This window comes from Dreissena polymorpha, chromosome 8, assembly GCF_020536995.1.
Source record: "Dreissena polymorpha isolate Duluth1 chromosome 8, UMN_Dpol_1.0, whole genome shotgun sequence".
In the NCBI taxonomy this organism is placed as follows: Eukaryota; Metazoa; Mollusca; class Bivalvia; order Myida; family Dreissenidae; genus Dreissena; species Dreissena polymorpha.
Window position 1 is genome coordinate 65,446,818 of NC_068362.1, and position 16,158 is coordinate 65,462,975.

At 33.4% G+C, this 16,158-nt stretch overlaps 2 protein-coding genes across 8 annotated transcripts in view; both read right to left on the reverse strand.

Moving 5' to 3' along the window:
* Positions 1-16,158, reverse strand: part of LOC127842801 (ubiquitin carboxyl-terminal hydrolase 15-like) — a 240,426-nt gene that overhangs the window by 22,383 nt on the left and 201,885 nt on the right. The window lies entirely within an intron of this gene.
* On the reverse strand, positions 1,658-15,027 carry LOC127842805 (uncharacterized). Of its 2 annotated transcripts, none has more exons than XM_052372553.1 (4): positions 12,128-15,027; positions 5,271-5,402; positions 3,110-3,258; positions 1,658-2,633 (listed from the first exon to the last, which is right to left on the reverse strand). In XM_052372553.1, the coding sequence occupies exons 1-4, from the start codon at positions 12,157-12,159 to the stop codon at positions 2,629-2,631; spliced, it is 318 nt and encodes a 105-aa protein (XP_052228513.1). In that variant the 5' UTR covers positions 12,160-15,027; the 3' UTR covers positions 1,658-2,628. The 2 variants fall into 2 exon arrangements, with proteins under 2 accessions (XP_052228513.1, XP_052228514.1); XM_052372554.1 differs by lacking the exon at positions 12,128-15,027 and adding an exon at positions 11,965-12,109 and having other exon boundaries at positions 1,659-2,633.

The window sequence follows — 16,158 nt, forward strand, 5'->3', positions numbered from 1 at the left end:
CAATAGGACCAATCGGCAACTGGCTAATCCGCTAATCATAATAATGATACACTAATGGGGGCAAATTACTGATCACCTGATAACAAAAGACTAGTATATTGACATGTGACAAACAGGCCCCACCTCCTGCAAGTGACTCTCAAGTGTCCTCCCTCTTTCCCCACTACGATTGTTCGCAACCGCGATATATTTCGGACAAACAAATCGGATATTGACTGAAGCATTTTTTTCAAAGTCAGGAATTGGCGAATTTAAGTGCTGACGAAAACGTCATTTTTTCTTAAATGACGAAATTTCGTGCTGGCGAAAATAAATGATTTTACAGTATTTACGAAGTGGCATTGTAATTGACATTTGTGACGATTAGAATCCAAAAATAATGTTAACATGTGTTGCTTATCAAACATGACTGACGGAAAAGCTGTAGATAAAAAACGTTCTCGCTGATGACCTAAGAAATAATGTTCCCGAAAGGAAATGCTTCGGCTAGGAAACCTCCGCCAGTGGTAAAACAAGCAAGTGAAAATAACGCGCACAACAATTATTCAATCTTAAAATGCTTTAATAACATTCAGCAGACTGCCTTGTAAAACATGATCGATGGAGATGGAAATGACACAGCCAGCCACGAACATTGCAATTATCATTATTACATGATGCAAGAATGGTCTCTAGCGTTAAAAAGTATTCGGTTGGTAACACTGTGTTGGTTACGTGGTTTGTCCACCAATATGTTATTTAGCCCGAAGAATCATGTCTTTGTCGGCCACAGTGGCACAATGATGACTTCGTAATATTAAACAGCTAGCTTAAAGTTCACCTGCCACGGTTTTATAAACCCGTAAAACACCTTTATTTATCGAATTTAGTGCATATCTAAACTATTTCGCACCTCACTTCATTTCAAATACGGTGTTATTAGCGAGAACGAATAGAACAAAGTCGCGATTTTTCACACATTCCGATGTTCTCGCCATTTTCATTCAAACCGGAAGTGACGTCACAGGCACTTAATAACGACTCAATTACGAGCCGGCATTATAAATGGCTTCGGATGTATTATATCTTGCAACTTTAGTTAAAAAATTGTTGAAAAATGGAAGATGATAGCGATTACGATGAGTTTTCCGTTCAACCGTATATGTATGAGCCAGAATTCAGTGACAGTCAATCAGATTTTTCTGATTCTGACTCGGACAGCGAGGAAAATTTTGCCGATGCCCAAGACGACCATCGTGTTGGGAATACGGATTGGTATTGTTCTGATTAGGAAGGAATGTTTGTATTGCAATTCGACGTATTTCTTTTATTTTCAGGTGTGCATGTTCATGTTGCACACCATATCGTGTGCAGATTGAGTGCAAATGCTGCACAGAATACCCAGAGCTGATGGAAAGGATGGACGAGGCAGGGGTAAAGTGCATAACTGAGCATACTGGCTTCAAAGCTAACTGTCTCCATCCAGATGTCATTGAAGTTTCGTTTTATGAGTTCCTTGATGCAAATGGTCCCATCGGTGATGAAGAACCAATACATGAGTAAGTTGTCATTAATTATTAAAAATGTTTATGAAACCAGGACAGATTGTTTGTAAAGAAAATACACTGTATACATTAAATAACACAATGTTTTGTGTGAACTTGCCATTTGTATTTCATACTGTAAATATGTTTTGATACAAATAATAAAATTAACATAAAAAAGACAACAATTTTAATCAACATTAAAATACGCGTGTATACAAGATGACTGGGTTATCTAATTGTCAAATGAAGTATCAATTTGCTACACAATGATTTTTGGTTACTTACAAATGCTAGTTCATTATTATTTTTCAACATTTGAAATAAAAATATAAATACAAGCTGTTTAATTTTTTCAAAAGTACACTACAAAAACAACCTGCTACAACATGATGTGAAGTTGCTTACAAAATCTGATTTCTGACATATTTTCAGTAAAATATATATTATATAATATTATATTCAAGCTGAATAAGTTTGTTAAACTGTAAACTTAAGTAAGAATCTGCTTCAGCATGGCTTGTGTAATTGTCAGGTTGAAAAGTACCTTTGTTTTACTAAACATACTAATATTTATCATAATGGTATCCTTATACATTTATAACTTCAGAGTATACAGACTCTGGCTCGTTGGATTTGGCACCGTCTGAGCAAGAAGGACCGACGACCTCTTCCGTCAAGTGCTGTGGCAGCCATTCGCCAGAGATTTCCGTCCGACTCATACATTGGATTTTGCTTCGCCAGGGATGGAAACTAACGTTTTACAGTTGGTTTCCCACATGGACAACCATCTATAGTGTTTTGGTTTCCCATCGTAAGCCTTAACGCGCCCAGTACTATGTACATGTAGTGTCATGTGTAACCAATACTTTCTTTAAAAGTAATAGATAACTATACAACAAAACGGGCAACCACTAATTTCCATCCCTGTTCGCTAATTAAATCGCGAACGATGGTTCTGCACAGCCTCTGACTTCAGGATTCTGTTTGCAGATGAAGACAGGGGTGGCGGTGAAAACAGAATGTTGCCAGAGGCAGCCCTTGCATTGGCATCGCTCTTGTACTCCTCTTTCATCCTAAGCAGCTCTGCCATTAGTTCATCAACTTAGTCTGAAAGTTATATTAAAATAAATTATAATTATTGATAAATTGTTCCTTCTTTTTAGAGAATAATAAACAATGAATGTTTTTTGTATTGTTGTCTTCAACCATGTATTATAGAAATCTATTGCTTTAAGAAACCAAACATTTTGATAAAAGATTGCATGTAAACTCATGTATTTATTTTGATATCTTAGATAATTTCACTATCTGTTCAGAAAAAGAGACTTGTATCAAGCTTATTCTAAAACCTCAACAAGTTCAAAATGCAAATACATTTAATGTTGTTTTACATTCAGAATAATCACCAGATTTTAAAATCATAATTTCTAAATTTTGTTTCAACATATTGGACAAGTTCAGGTGATTTCTGTAAGCGGTAATGTATTTTTTTATGTGCAAAAACAAAATTCTTCAACAAGATAATTCAATATTGCTATCTGTGGTTATTATTTATACAATAAAATTCATTATGAATACATTACCATAAGTGCAATTATCTTTAACTGCTTTAACCACATGGTGTCCAGCCTTGTACTTAGGATAGGAGAGTCTGTATCTTTTTTCCCCTTGTCTGGTCTCAGCCTGCTTGCGGTTTGCATTTGCCACGGAATGCAAAGCAGCAAGATGTAGTCTGCAATTTAAAAGTAACATTATTTAAATGAATTACAATATGAACTGAGACACACAACAGAGGCCCTAACACTTTTGTCCTTTCCATGTGGTTTGACAGTGAACCCCATATGTTCTGTTGGCCAAAATACCACCGTCTGAAATGATGAACATTTAGCATTTTTCAGAAAAACACAATGCCCCCTGCTGCGCCACGTTGAAGCATATATTTGACATTTGACCTTGAAGGATAGCCTTGACCTTGACCTTTCACCACTCAAAATGTGCAGCTCCGTAAGATACACATGCATGCCAATTATCAAGTTGCTATCTTCAATTAGTGTTTTTCCCAGGCCATTTTAGCGTGGCGAAAAGCCACGCCGCCCTCCCGGATCGCCACGCTGCCCTTTTCAAAGACAAATTTCGCCACGCGCCCTTTTTTTCAAAGGCAAATTTTGCCACGCGCCCTTATCGATAACATCTTTATTGCCTTACGATCTAACTTGGTCCGCAAAATCAGCGTCCTTGATTGTCTGTGACGCTCCGACTGTGCTTGATTTACTCGAGAGACGTCAACGTCTAATCGACTACCGGGGTATATTTAATTGAGCACATTTTATCTATAACAGTGCTCGATTTATAGGTAGGTCTTACTGACTGCTCCAAAGCTGTGAATTAGTCATGCGTGAATAACCCTGTGTCATTATCAATCGATAATGCTGGAGGCTATGTTATACCAAGCGCACTTTTCGCTCGGCAATGTGCACTCCTCCACGATATAATCATTACTTCGGAGACTTTTGATGAAAAACTGGATGTTATTTTCGTGGCAATTGCGCTTTGCATGCATTTTTCAGTTTTATCGAAACATATATTTTAACGCATAATTACATTTAAATTCACAAACAAATTTATTCTTTATCGTTTTCGTCTTTAAGATAATTAGATCTAATTATTGAAATAATTACTGAGACGTATACTAATTTAACAAAATGCGAATCGCGTACCGGTATACGATTTAATGTTGCTATGCGCACCTGTCGCTTACATCATTTGACATTTTATCAACATGGCAGACTACACAGAATTAAATTGTGACTCGGCAAAAATGGCAAATAACGTCGTAAACGATCGAATTAACAATGGAGATTATACATTAAGAAGGAATTAATGAAATGTCTGTGATAATCAAAGATGCATAAAATTTTTTTAGATAGCAACAACATTATTTATTTATTTGTAATCTACTCGGTGGATGTATGTCACGGAAACGAGTGTTTGCATATTGTTAGCGATCAATTTACTCGCAATGTTATTTTAAACATTTGTCGAGATTATTGTTTAAAAATGGGATAAGACAAACATGGTTTCATTTATATGATAGTGAATCTGTGTATAATCAGATTCATATGCATATTTATGTTTGTCGTGCTGTACAGTTTATTGAAACAGCATGGAACTTACATGTACATTGCAAGGTAAATATATTAAAATAAATCATAGTAAGTTAAATACTTCTATTACCATTAAATGTGCTTGTTTATTTTTTATTTTTTCCACAACTGCTTCTGATGCGATTTCATGTTTCCCCGTAATTCATGTATTCAGGGAACGTTTTTTGCCCTTTTTTTGCCTAAACTGCGCGCTAATATGCCCTTTTTGAAAGTAATGCGCCATGCCCCTTTGCCCTCCTGGGAAAAACACTACTTCAATATTGCTAAAGTTATGACCAATTTTAAAGTTTTCGAACAGACTAACAGACTGACAGACGGATGAACTGATGGACAGTTCAAAAACTATATGCAACCCTTTGGGAGCATAAAAAATAGAAAGTTTCCCCATGTATAGAAACAGAAAATAAAGAATAAAAACTATATCACAAGAATTGAGGATTTTTTTTCAAGCCAATGTAAATATGTAACTCCTATCACATAAAAATCAGGCTGTTTGGAAATAATTAAACACACTTATTAATAATTGACATTGTTTGGAGATTGTTAAACAAACTAATTATTAAGTGACATTATTACGAACCTCAGATGTCTGTGATGACTGCGAATACACATTATCAAAATGTGATTCAGGATCACTGATCCGAACAGGCGACTGTTCACTAGACATTTCTTCACAGACATCTGGCTCTTCCACACATGATGAATATGGGTCCTACAAATAATTGTCATGTTACTTTTTATAAATTCACACAGAATAATGACAGAATGACACAAATGTTTATATCACTTAATATAAGCCAAACTATGCTATTGAACTTTGAAATAGTATGTGTCACACTCTGAGAAACTGGGCATAATGCAGGTGCGTAAAGTGTTGTCCCAGATTAGCCAGTCCGCACAGACTAATCAGAAACGACACTTTCCGCTGGTATGGTATTTTTTGTTTAAAGGGAGTCCCTTCTTACTGAAAATCTTCTTAAGACGGAAAGTGTTGTCCCTAATTAGCCTGTGCGGACTGCACAGGCTAATATGGGACGAAACTTTACGCACAGGCATTATGCCTAGTTTTCTCAGAACGCGACAGATATATTGCAATCATTAGCCTTTTAGTGGTAGTGGGGATAGTCTGATCAGTTTCCTTTTCGGATTTTGAAATTGAAGGGTGCTTATTCTTAAAAGAGCTCTTCAGTGCACAAAGCCATATTATCTCATTTGCTTAATTTTAATATAAAAGCATGTGTTTCATTATAATTACTAAGTAAATATTTCTAATAACATGATTGTTAATTGAAAACACAATTTCTATTATAAATAAAACTAGTTTCAGTTTGAACATTTATATTAATTTCTTGATAAATACAACTTCATTTATAATCATATGATAAAATCCACACAAGAGCATGATGTAGGGCATAGTGAGACCTTGGGTGGGACTTGGAACTGCACCCCTTGGTTAGCTAAGCTAGGGCACTGGTCTGATAGTAATACATTTTATGATTGTTTGTTGATTTAATTGGGCTAGGAATAATCTTTTATCTTGAAACCATACTGTGTTCTACCATAATCTTGCGATATATCCAAAGATAAGGCGCTATTCAACAACTAAATAGCCATAAACTCCAAGACACTGATGGCAGTTCTGTATGGATTAATACACAACACTGGTAACTGGAACTGGTGTCAATTTGACTGGTAACCATGGACATTCTTGAAACTTAAGAAACTAAGAAGCAATCATGTGCTTTGTTATATGTAATTGAATCTAGAGAATATTATTTCAGAGAAATGCCAAGCTGTTCATTGTTTAAGAAATAATAAATTGTACAAATTATTACAGTCCATGCACAAAACCCTTCTCAATTTACATTTTTATCTGAATAATTCAATACAGCATGCTGAATGGTGTTAGTAAATACTATTAATATTTTTATTAATACTATTCTAATTTACTTTTACAATGTCTTTTAATCATCTGTGTAATAGACAGTACTTTTTTTTATTTTGTTCAATATATCAGTATAAGAAAGTTTACATAATTATTGTTTTACCAGCACTTTGATTCTCTCATACTTTCTTATCTCATGGAAATGTAATTGAAATAAGCCCAATATTATTTTTATACTTTGAATATTTTTGGTGAGTTAGCTAGTCTTATTTATTTATCAAATGGAATGTTTTTGTCAGTTTTAAAGCTGTTCCACTGATTAACCTATTTTTCATTATTAATAAGAGAAGTGTTTTAATTAATTGTTTGTCACTAAGCCATTAATTCATACATGCATACAAAATATAAGAACATTTTGAAAAATATATATTAAAAGGTAAAATAATTAGGCATATCCATACTGGGCATAAGGCTGTACATGATCGAACCCATGTGTGCCCCAGCATTCCTTATAAACTGACTAGACTTTTAAAGTGTGGATGAAATTGGAATTATCATATAAGCAGCATTTTCCAGCTACTAGGTACAGAAAGATTTCCATTTTTTGCGGATGTGTTCTGAGTGGAAGGCTCATTAGGCCACGACTTTTTTTTTTATTGGTTTACAAAAATTATTTTGAAAATGGTCCATCGGGCGGTCGAAAAAAAAAAAAAAAAAAAACATCATTGGAAAAAAAAGTTAATACTAATAACATCAGAACAAAGACAACATATCTTTTATAACCTTAAACACAGAGACAAAAAATCAAATTATGCAATGAAACACATCTATATCTTCCAATAAAATGAGTCCTAACAGCACCTTATGTAACATCAGGCAATTTTAAACACTGCATTACATGACATGCGTTCTTCTCCCATTAAAACGAAAAACTGCGCTTCATTTCCATAATTGGATGCGCACCATTACGCAATGCGATGCCCGTTGCATAAATCTTATATAAGATAAACTACTCATACACAAATTACCCGGTATGTGTTTGCTCTTACTCGACTTATGAGATCGTACATGAAAAAAAAATCGAGGTAGATCGACCCATGCGTCGTCGCGGTAATGTTTGTCAAAGTTGTTGTTGTCATGAAAACTCGTTGATTTACAACGCAAAACGTCTTATTTGAACTGACGCGAATTAATTTAATCAAATTTGTCAACTTCGCTTTTGTTTTATTTTGATAATTTAATCCAAAGTTTAATGTTAGCAAGTGTTTTTTTTTACTGGAATTGTAAACAAGGAGTCAGTTAAAGTCTTCCGAAAATGTGCAGTCTGTGTGAATTGACAGTTTGACGTCATCAAAGGAAAGCCGCTTTCTGTCGGAAGCAATAAAGCGACAAATTTCGCGCCGAAAAAATTGGCTTCCTTTGTCTTGCAATCAACATGCCGAATCAATTGTGTGTTTGGTTCTCAATTGCAATCCTCCAATTTAATAAAAGCACGTGCATAGCTCCGCCTTCGAATCTTTTGCAGAGAACGGAGGCGGAGTTTAACGGTTAATTGAGCTAGTGTTTTACAAAAGTTTAGTTCCGATTTGCCGAAATTACTCGACCCAAAGCGTTGAAACGACAAATACATTTATCAATGATTTTCCGAGATATACCGATTTGTTCCGATTTCCAAACTTTCTGTACAGTTCCTATAAACTATGGCGGACGTGTTTACAAAATTCCTAAACACATATATCGTAAATAATGGCAGTGTTTTATTGGATTATTTATACTAATTATCAAATACTATCGGGTTTGTTTAATATAATTAACATGTTAAACAATATAGTTGCGTCACAGACACGGAAATACATTTTGATGGGGTCGACATTTGACTGACGCTGATTTTCTTATTGTCTGTAATTTTTACCCGAAATAAATTTTGAGAAGTGCCCATAAAAGGACTGGTACATAATGTGTCACATTGAAAAATATCCCGATCTCTGCAATTGAATATATGTGAACCAATCGTTGATTGTACTTACTTGATTTTATTCGCAACCGTACTCAAACCGGATCGTTTTTTTCTCGTTTCGCTCGTTTTGCAGTGCGGTCGAGAATAAAATATTTAAAAAAAAGACGATTTTCCGATTTTATTTTTTTCCCATTTTCCGAAAATTAGGGTCGGCGGTTTTGTAAACCAAGAAATATAAAAGTCGTGGCCTTATCCAGAAAAACCTAATCCATCCTGTATGTTGACCATCAACAGCTCTGACATAACTCAACAATATACAGGAAATGGCCTTGAGCTCAGGTCACCTAGCTGAGAAGGACACATATCAACCACTGCGCTTATAAGACCATCTTTATGTTATTGATAAAATATAATTTATTTAAATATAATGCATGGTTAATACTGTGAAGAAATACTTATAAGTTGTTTGCGGATTCAAATGTTTGACAAAACAATGTGTGAGAATATTATAGTCTATAGGTCAAACAATATTTCTACAGTACAGCTTCCTCTCCTTTGTATTAGCCTGACCAGTATTTGAAATAAACTTGCATCGGAGACTATTGTGCATTATTTTCTAACCAGATGTCAACGCATTTTTTAATACAAATGTCTTAAAATCATTTGTAATAATATGCTGACTAAAATTATTAAGCACTGTGAATATCAAAATAAACGGGTGGCAGACGTTTCTCCCCCAAGACGTTTCCTCCCCAAAATGGGGGTGAAACGTCTGCATAATATGTAAATGTATATTAGCAACAGTTATTTGTAATAAAGTGAAAATAAAGTATTAGTATTTTAATTGAGTGCATTTTATGTGTAAAAAAATGATGTTAGTTGAGTCCTGACTAATTGAAATATTAATTAACAAATCTAACAAATTTAACAATTAAATAGATCTAATTATACTTGATTTTATAAGTGCCTTAAATTGTTCTTGCATTAATTAAGCTCATTGAAAAATTAAGTAAAATCAAAGCTTTGATGTTCTTTGATGGTCATTTTAAATGGAAAAGTATGTTACAAATTAAAATAAGTATAACTATTGTATTAATCAATTGAGTAAAAGCACACAATTGATGTTCTTTGATGGTCATTGATGGTCATTGTAAGTGGAATGGTATGCTACAAATTAAACAATTATAACTATTGTATAAATCAATTGAGTAAACAAACACCTTTTTTTGATGATCATTTTAAGTGGAATGGTATGTTACAAAGTAAAGAATTACTATTATTGAATTAATGAATTGATGTTGCTACAAACAAATCTATAATTTAAGTTTAATAAGATATTTTCCATTACTTGTTCATTAACAGTGATTGAATTTTTTTCATTTAAAGTGTATTTTTGCACGGCATGGACACAGTTTCATTTTATGAGGATGTTTTTTTAATTAATAAAAAATCCAGTTTTGAAGTAAAATCAACTTAAAAAATGCTATTATAATCAGAAAATTTGAATACGGAAAAATGTTTATTATTTTAATAAAACATCTTTGTGCTTCTCGTAAAAATTTAACAAAATGTCACTTACGCTACTTTTTACATTCAGAAAATGACATGCGTTTGTTATGTCAATTTCGAAAATTGGATAAAAACATTATTTTTACCAAAAAGGTTGACTTAATCAGTTGATGTATGTCACCTTAATAAACACAAAAATGGAAAAAAGTAAAAATGTATAAAATGTATAAAAATGTCAGTTACATGACTTATTACATTCAGTAGGCGATATGTTTTAATTATAATTTGTAAAACTAGATAAATACAACATATAAAACTGCATATTATGCACTTTTGATAAAACACAATTTATTTCCAAATTGATGTCTTATTCTCAATTCACATAATGCAGTGTTATAATGAAGATAAGCCATAAGTTATGATTTTTAAGAATGAATAATAAATATAACATATTTTTATTTTGAGTAAATAAAGTTGTTATATGACATTAAAATTATAATTTATTACAGCCAGTATTGAATTGTAGTTCTCAAAAATAATTTTGATAAATAACTATCAGTGTGTCATAGATCTTTATTAATACCATTTACCTTCCAATTTAAAAACTAATTTAATTTGAAGCCAAAAAAATGTGACAGCATTTTCATCATTTGGCTAATATTAAATAACAACCACACCTACCATTATACAAGATATTAGGCACTTAGGGTGCAATAAACAAGCATTGATTAGATTAGCAAGTGTAGTACAACAGATAACAGCTAGATTATGGGTGCAATATACAGGCCCTTTAATCAGCATTGATGAGATTAGGTGACAGGGGGATAAGATGAGATTAGCACATTATTATGCAAAAAAACGTTTTTAAATAGTTTATCACTGTATTAAATATTATTAATGAATAGATTTGATTTGACTTAATTGATAGTTTTATATATGGAACAGAACAGAACAGATAGTTTATTCATATAACTTGAACATTTACAGTTCATCGTTACATATACAAAACTGACAATATAATAAGCAATAAGCACATGCATAGTAATGCGAAAGTGACCAAACTAGTACATTAAAAGGTGTTATATATAATATACAATTAGTTTGTTTAACAGTATACAATTTTATGAAATATTTTATTATTCGTACATAGCGATTTATATATAATGGGTATCGCCCTAGTTCCCCGTACACAGCTGAATTAGCGGTACTCATTTTGACACCCAGTATTCGTTTCAAAAATCTTCTGTGAACTCTTCGCAATTAAAGAAATCCGACAACATCCCCATATGTCTTACACATAATTTCACTTCATCATACATAGACCGAATAATTTTTTTTTAAATTTTTTTAATTTTTTATTTCGCTCTTAATAAGCTTGTACCATAGTCCGTTTCAATATATTGAATCATAACATTTCATAAGGTCGATATAGCAACAGTATAGTTTCTTTTTAGTACTAAATGTTTATCTATAAAAGCCTTTAGTAGGAAAAAAGAATCCACAGTGCTATAATTGGTTTTGAATCCAAACTATGGTAGTCATAGATGCATCTGTGACATCCAATCATTTTATTATATACATACATATAAATGCATGAAAAAAAATAAAATTGTTGACAATTATATAGTTTATTTATTTATCATATTTAACTGTTACAAGGAAAACAGTTTTGAAATTAATATAAATGTGATTTAACCATTTAATCAATTCACCAATTGACCCTATTTAATTGGATTAATTGGATTAAAAACAACAAACAACTACAGTTCCTCAACACTAATTATTTACATGCATTCCATTCACAGTTAAACCAAACAAATAATCAAACAAGCTGCTTCATAAATAAAGTTAATTGAAAACTTCATAAACAAAATAATTATTTTGATAATAAATCAAGAATAAACTTCAACCAAACAATCATACATTTATTGGGGGGGAAACGTCTGCACTTAAACCTAAGTGGGGGAGAAACGTCTGGGGAGGAAACATCTTGGGGGAGAAACGTCTAGGGGAGGAAACGTCTTGGGGGTGAAACGTCCGGAAACCAAATAAACAAGCATAGATTAGTCATTAGAAACATAATTACCGGTTTCTGGTTCCTTTTAGAATAGGCGCCATACTTCGCTCGGTTGTGCTTCCCTGGTCCAAGGTCGTTGGGATTTAGTGGAGCTTTCTTTGAAGCTTTGTATGCCTCTGTTTCCGGAAATATCGTTGGAATTGCACCTGCTTTGAGCTTGAGCTTTAACTCCATTCCAACACTAGCCATAACACTTGGAGGATGAAAAAAAACTGTCGTCAAAATGTTTCAAGCACAATCTAGATGCCTTACTCGGTTTGAAATCAACCAGTCTCCCATCGATTACTCTCCTGGAATTGACTGCCTTTATCCATTTCTTACAAGTAACATCATCCTTCGGAAAACGGAAAAAACCTTCTTTCCCTTTTCCTCACGTTCTTTGCACCCGAAAGCAACACACTGAACCATATCGAATAACGATTGTCATGCAAAAAATACAGAAAAAAATCACACGATTTCAATAAAACTTGTGTAAAAGAATTGTTTATGCTTACGTGATACATCTATTGAGCGTCAAATTTGACATTAAGCGCGAAGTGTTCACGCTTCGATTCGTAATAACAATGGACGAGTTTCCGATTCATGCGCGTTGAGTGCCTGTGACGTCACAACCAAAATAGGTGGCGGAATTACCCGGGCGGTTTACGGAAAACAAAAACATCGTTTTTTAGTATCGTAACATTTTTGCCATAGCTCTTGATGATTCCACTCGTTTTAGAATATACATATTTATAAAAATGCATTTTTCGTTATAAAATCGACTGTTCACTTTTAATATGATGCAAAACTATCAGCGAGAGCTATGTGCATCCATTGACATTTATGTTTATCAATTTTGATAGCTAATTTTTGTCTTTATCTGTTGTTTTCATAAACTGTAACATGCTTTCTGTTTCTCAACAAGTATGTGTTCGCTAGAAATCCCTGAAACCCTATTTGCTTTAACATGCCTTTACCAATCTGACCAATTCAATTGCCTTTCACTGTTTGAGGTATTTTCCACCAACTTCTTACTTTTTGCATCTTTTTCATATTATTAAAAAACGGGCACCGTCTGTTCAACCAATGTAGGCGAATATGTGATTAGCAATTTGAACTGTTAAACAAGAGTCATTTAACACAGAAATGTATTTGTACTACCAATCTTAAAATGTATTATTTGGAACTGAGGGGTGCCATTTTTTCCAGATTAACTTGCTTTTGTGGAACTGACTGATGGCGTGACACAATGTCTTATTGTTGCAAAACTATTATTATTGTACAATATTGCACCCCTTAACATGATAGAGATAAGTAAGGATTTCCAAAGTAAATTTGTGTACACTTTTATATAAGTGTAAATTAAGTATGATTTAAAATCAAAATATTTATTCACAACACAGTATGTAAATGGTGCACTAAGAGCCGCTAATATAATCCTGTCAACGAAAAGTGTATTTTACTTTTGTTGTGCCTGAAAACGGCGCAAAATGCAACAAAACCCAAATCGTTTTCAAAACTTATTCGCATGCATGATTGGAATATCGCGAAAATATCGATGATTACATGAATCACGTGCATATGTGTTTAGTTAAAACATGATTAAATAACGTGATATTTAGAATAATCAATAACATTATAATACAAGAACTTCTTGTTACCATCCGCAAGTCTGTATTTCATACTAGTTAACGTAACTGTAAAATAAAGGACAATTCATACAACACAATTCTTTACATATTATATGCTATAAAAGCTGAGTGAATATTCGAAGACCATTTGATGATTAACGTTGTTACATGTATCTCTGATTCTGAATGAAACATAAGGTAACGTGACACACTTATAAAGTCTGGCTTACAAGATGGTATTTTTACTATTTTTTCCTGAAATGAAAGTGGAATATTTGAATCACATGATAATTTTATCCAGTATTAACGTCTGTTATTACACAATCAATCATAAACTTACATGAATTTCTAGCATTTTTGATGAATAAACACCCTGTTTTTTAAATTGCACGAGTTTTTAATTAAGTCATTTTATTTATATTTTGGAGGTCATTTATTGTTGTCAGACAGTTTATTCCGTTTATATTAATAAAGGCTATTACATGGTGTGACAGATAGAATAGCAGGTATACGTGCCTAAACATAGGGACAACGGCATGCCTTTGGTTTTCCGGTTGTTTGTACGATATAACATATTAAAATACCACATACGGCCTGTTCAAATGATTTGTTCAGGCAAATGGACACAGACCCGCAGTTTGCAATGTGTTCGATTTTTGTAATGTGTCTTACTTAAATTTCGACAAAAATAAAAATTGAAATATATGCACAGTGATACCCCTGTTTTATAAATCAATTTACAGCCGCAATCCTCTTCTCAAATTACAAATATTGTAATAACTCCATATATTATATACAACTCTACGATAAAAACTAATACAGGTTTTTCTCGAAGACAATTTATTACTAAAATCGGTATATTTATTTATTTGCGCAAAGGAACAACAAATTACAAGCTGGGACAATATTGAAAACACTGAAACTCTTAAACTCTGTAAGGAAATAAGTTCTCCGTCTTATCCACAACTTGTATAACAGAACTCAAAAAATAATCATTTAATTATAAGTGGCAAACCCGCATTTGAAGACGCCATGGGCACTTGTATGACAGTGGGGACCTTGTAACAGTCTGCAAAAGAACGAATTTTCCTAGCGTCTTTCGGGGCGTCACGCATATTTACGGTACACATGAAATAAAAGTAGTTTGCTTTCCCAATCATTGTTTACGGACAGATTTCAGAATGTTAAAGACGATTTGCAATTAGAATATTTTATGGTGTAGTTAAATGTATATTTGTTAAAGTTAGAAGCAGGGTTTTTTTTTTACTAAGAATGTGACGCCGATATTCGGCGTCTTCCCCTACCAGAATTTTTCCCCTAAAACTACCATTTTCCCTCCAAAAATATAATTTTTCACCAAAATATAATATTTTACCCTCAAAGAAATGTTTGTTTTCTTTTGGGAAGTCGACACTTATCCAATTTGTACCATGTACAACGATCTGGCTCTCTCTCTCTCCCTCCCGACGAACACTCAAATCTGGGAATCCCAGTGATTCTATATATAGCTCTTAAATTACGTCATGGAAACCGGGCAACTAATCGTATTAATCATGTGACTATTTTACTGGATTCCGGTCTTGCGCGAGAAGGGTGTTTCGTCAATTAATTACCGGAAACCAGTCGAATTTTAATCCGGGTTATGTGAAAGCCAAGATAGAAACGTTATAACAGAAAAAAGTCTCACAATTGGCGTTCATACACGAACAAAATAAAACGTTCGGACTCGGAAAATATTAATTGCGTTGACGCATTTTTTAAGAATGAATCATTAAAAACCGTTGAAACCCAGCAGGATTCGGAGGTACATGTAATCAACATCGATTAATACTGTCGGATTATTGTGAAAGTGAAAGTTTACAATCGGCAGCTGCCGCACCTTTCCCTTCCAATACTGTAGCAGATCTAGATCGTCAACCCATTCATCATGAAATTGAAATCACAATATTGACATCGTTCCCCGGCTCCAGTTGAAAATATTTCCCATTATTAGATCTACCCCTGCAACTTTATTTAGGACTTTGACTTTAATATCATACTTGTTCATGTGTTTAAGAACAACAAGAAATATCTTTAAGAAAGATAAACGGCGTTGATAGTTCAATGAATGAGATCAATGATAGCGAATGTCTTTTTCTGTGCAGTTCTTAGCTGCATCACACGCAGTAAGGGATGTTACGCGGAGTTTTCGCGGCTTATTTTACATTATTACATATTGCTGGTCATAAACCTTTAGATACAAAACAGAAAACCAAAAGAAGAATGGAAGTTGTAGTTGTAGTATTTATTTTGACCTTGCGGTCAAGGATAACCCATGAAAGTGCAAGCACTTATTTCCAATGGGGTCCTTTGGGTTTGCTGAAGAGACAGCAAGCAGAAGAGACAGTATTGGGATACAGAGAGTTAAACTAAAACATATGAGTCAACCGG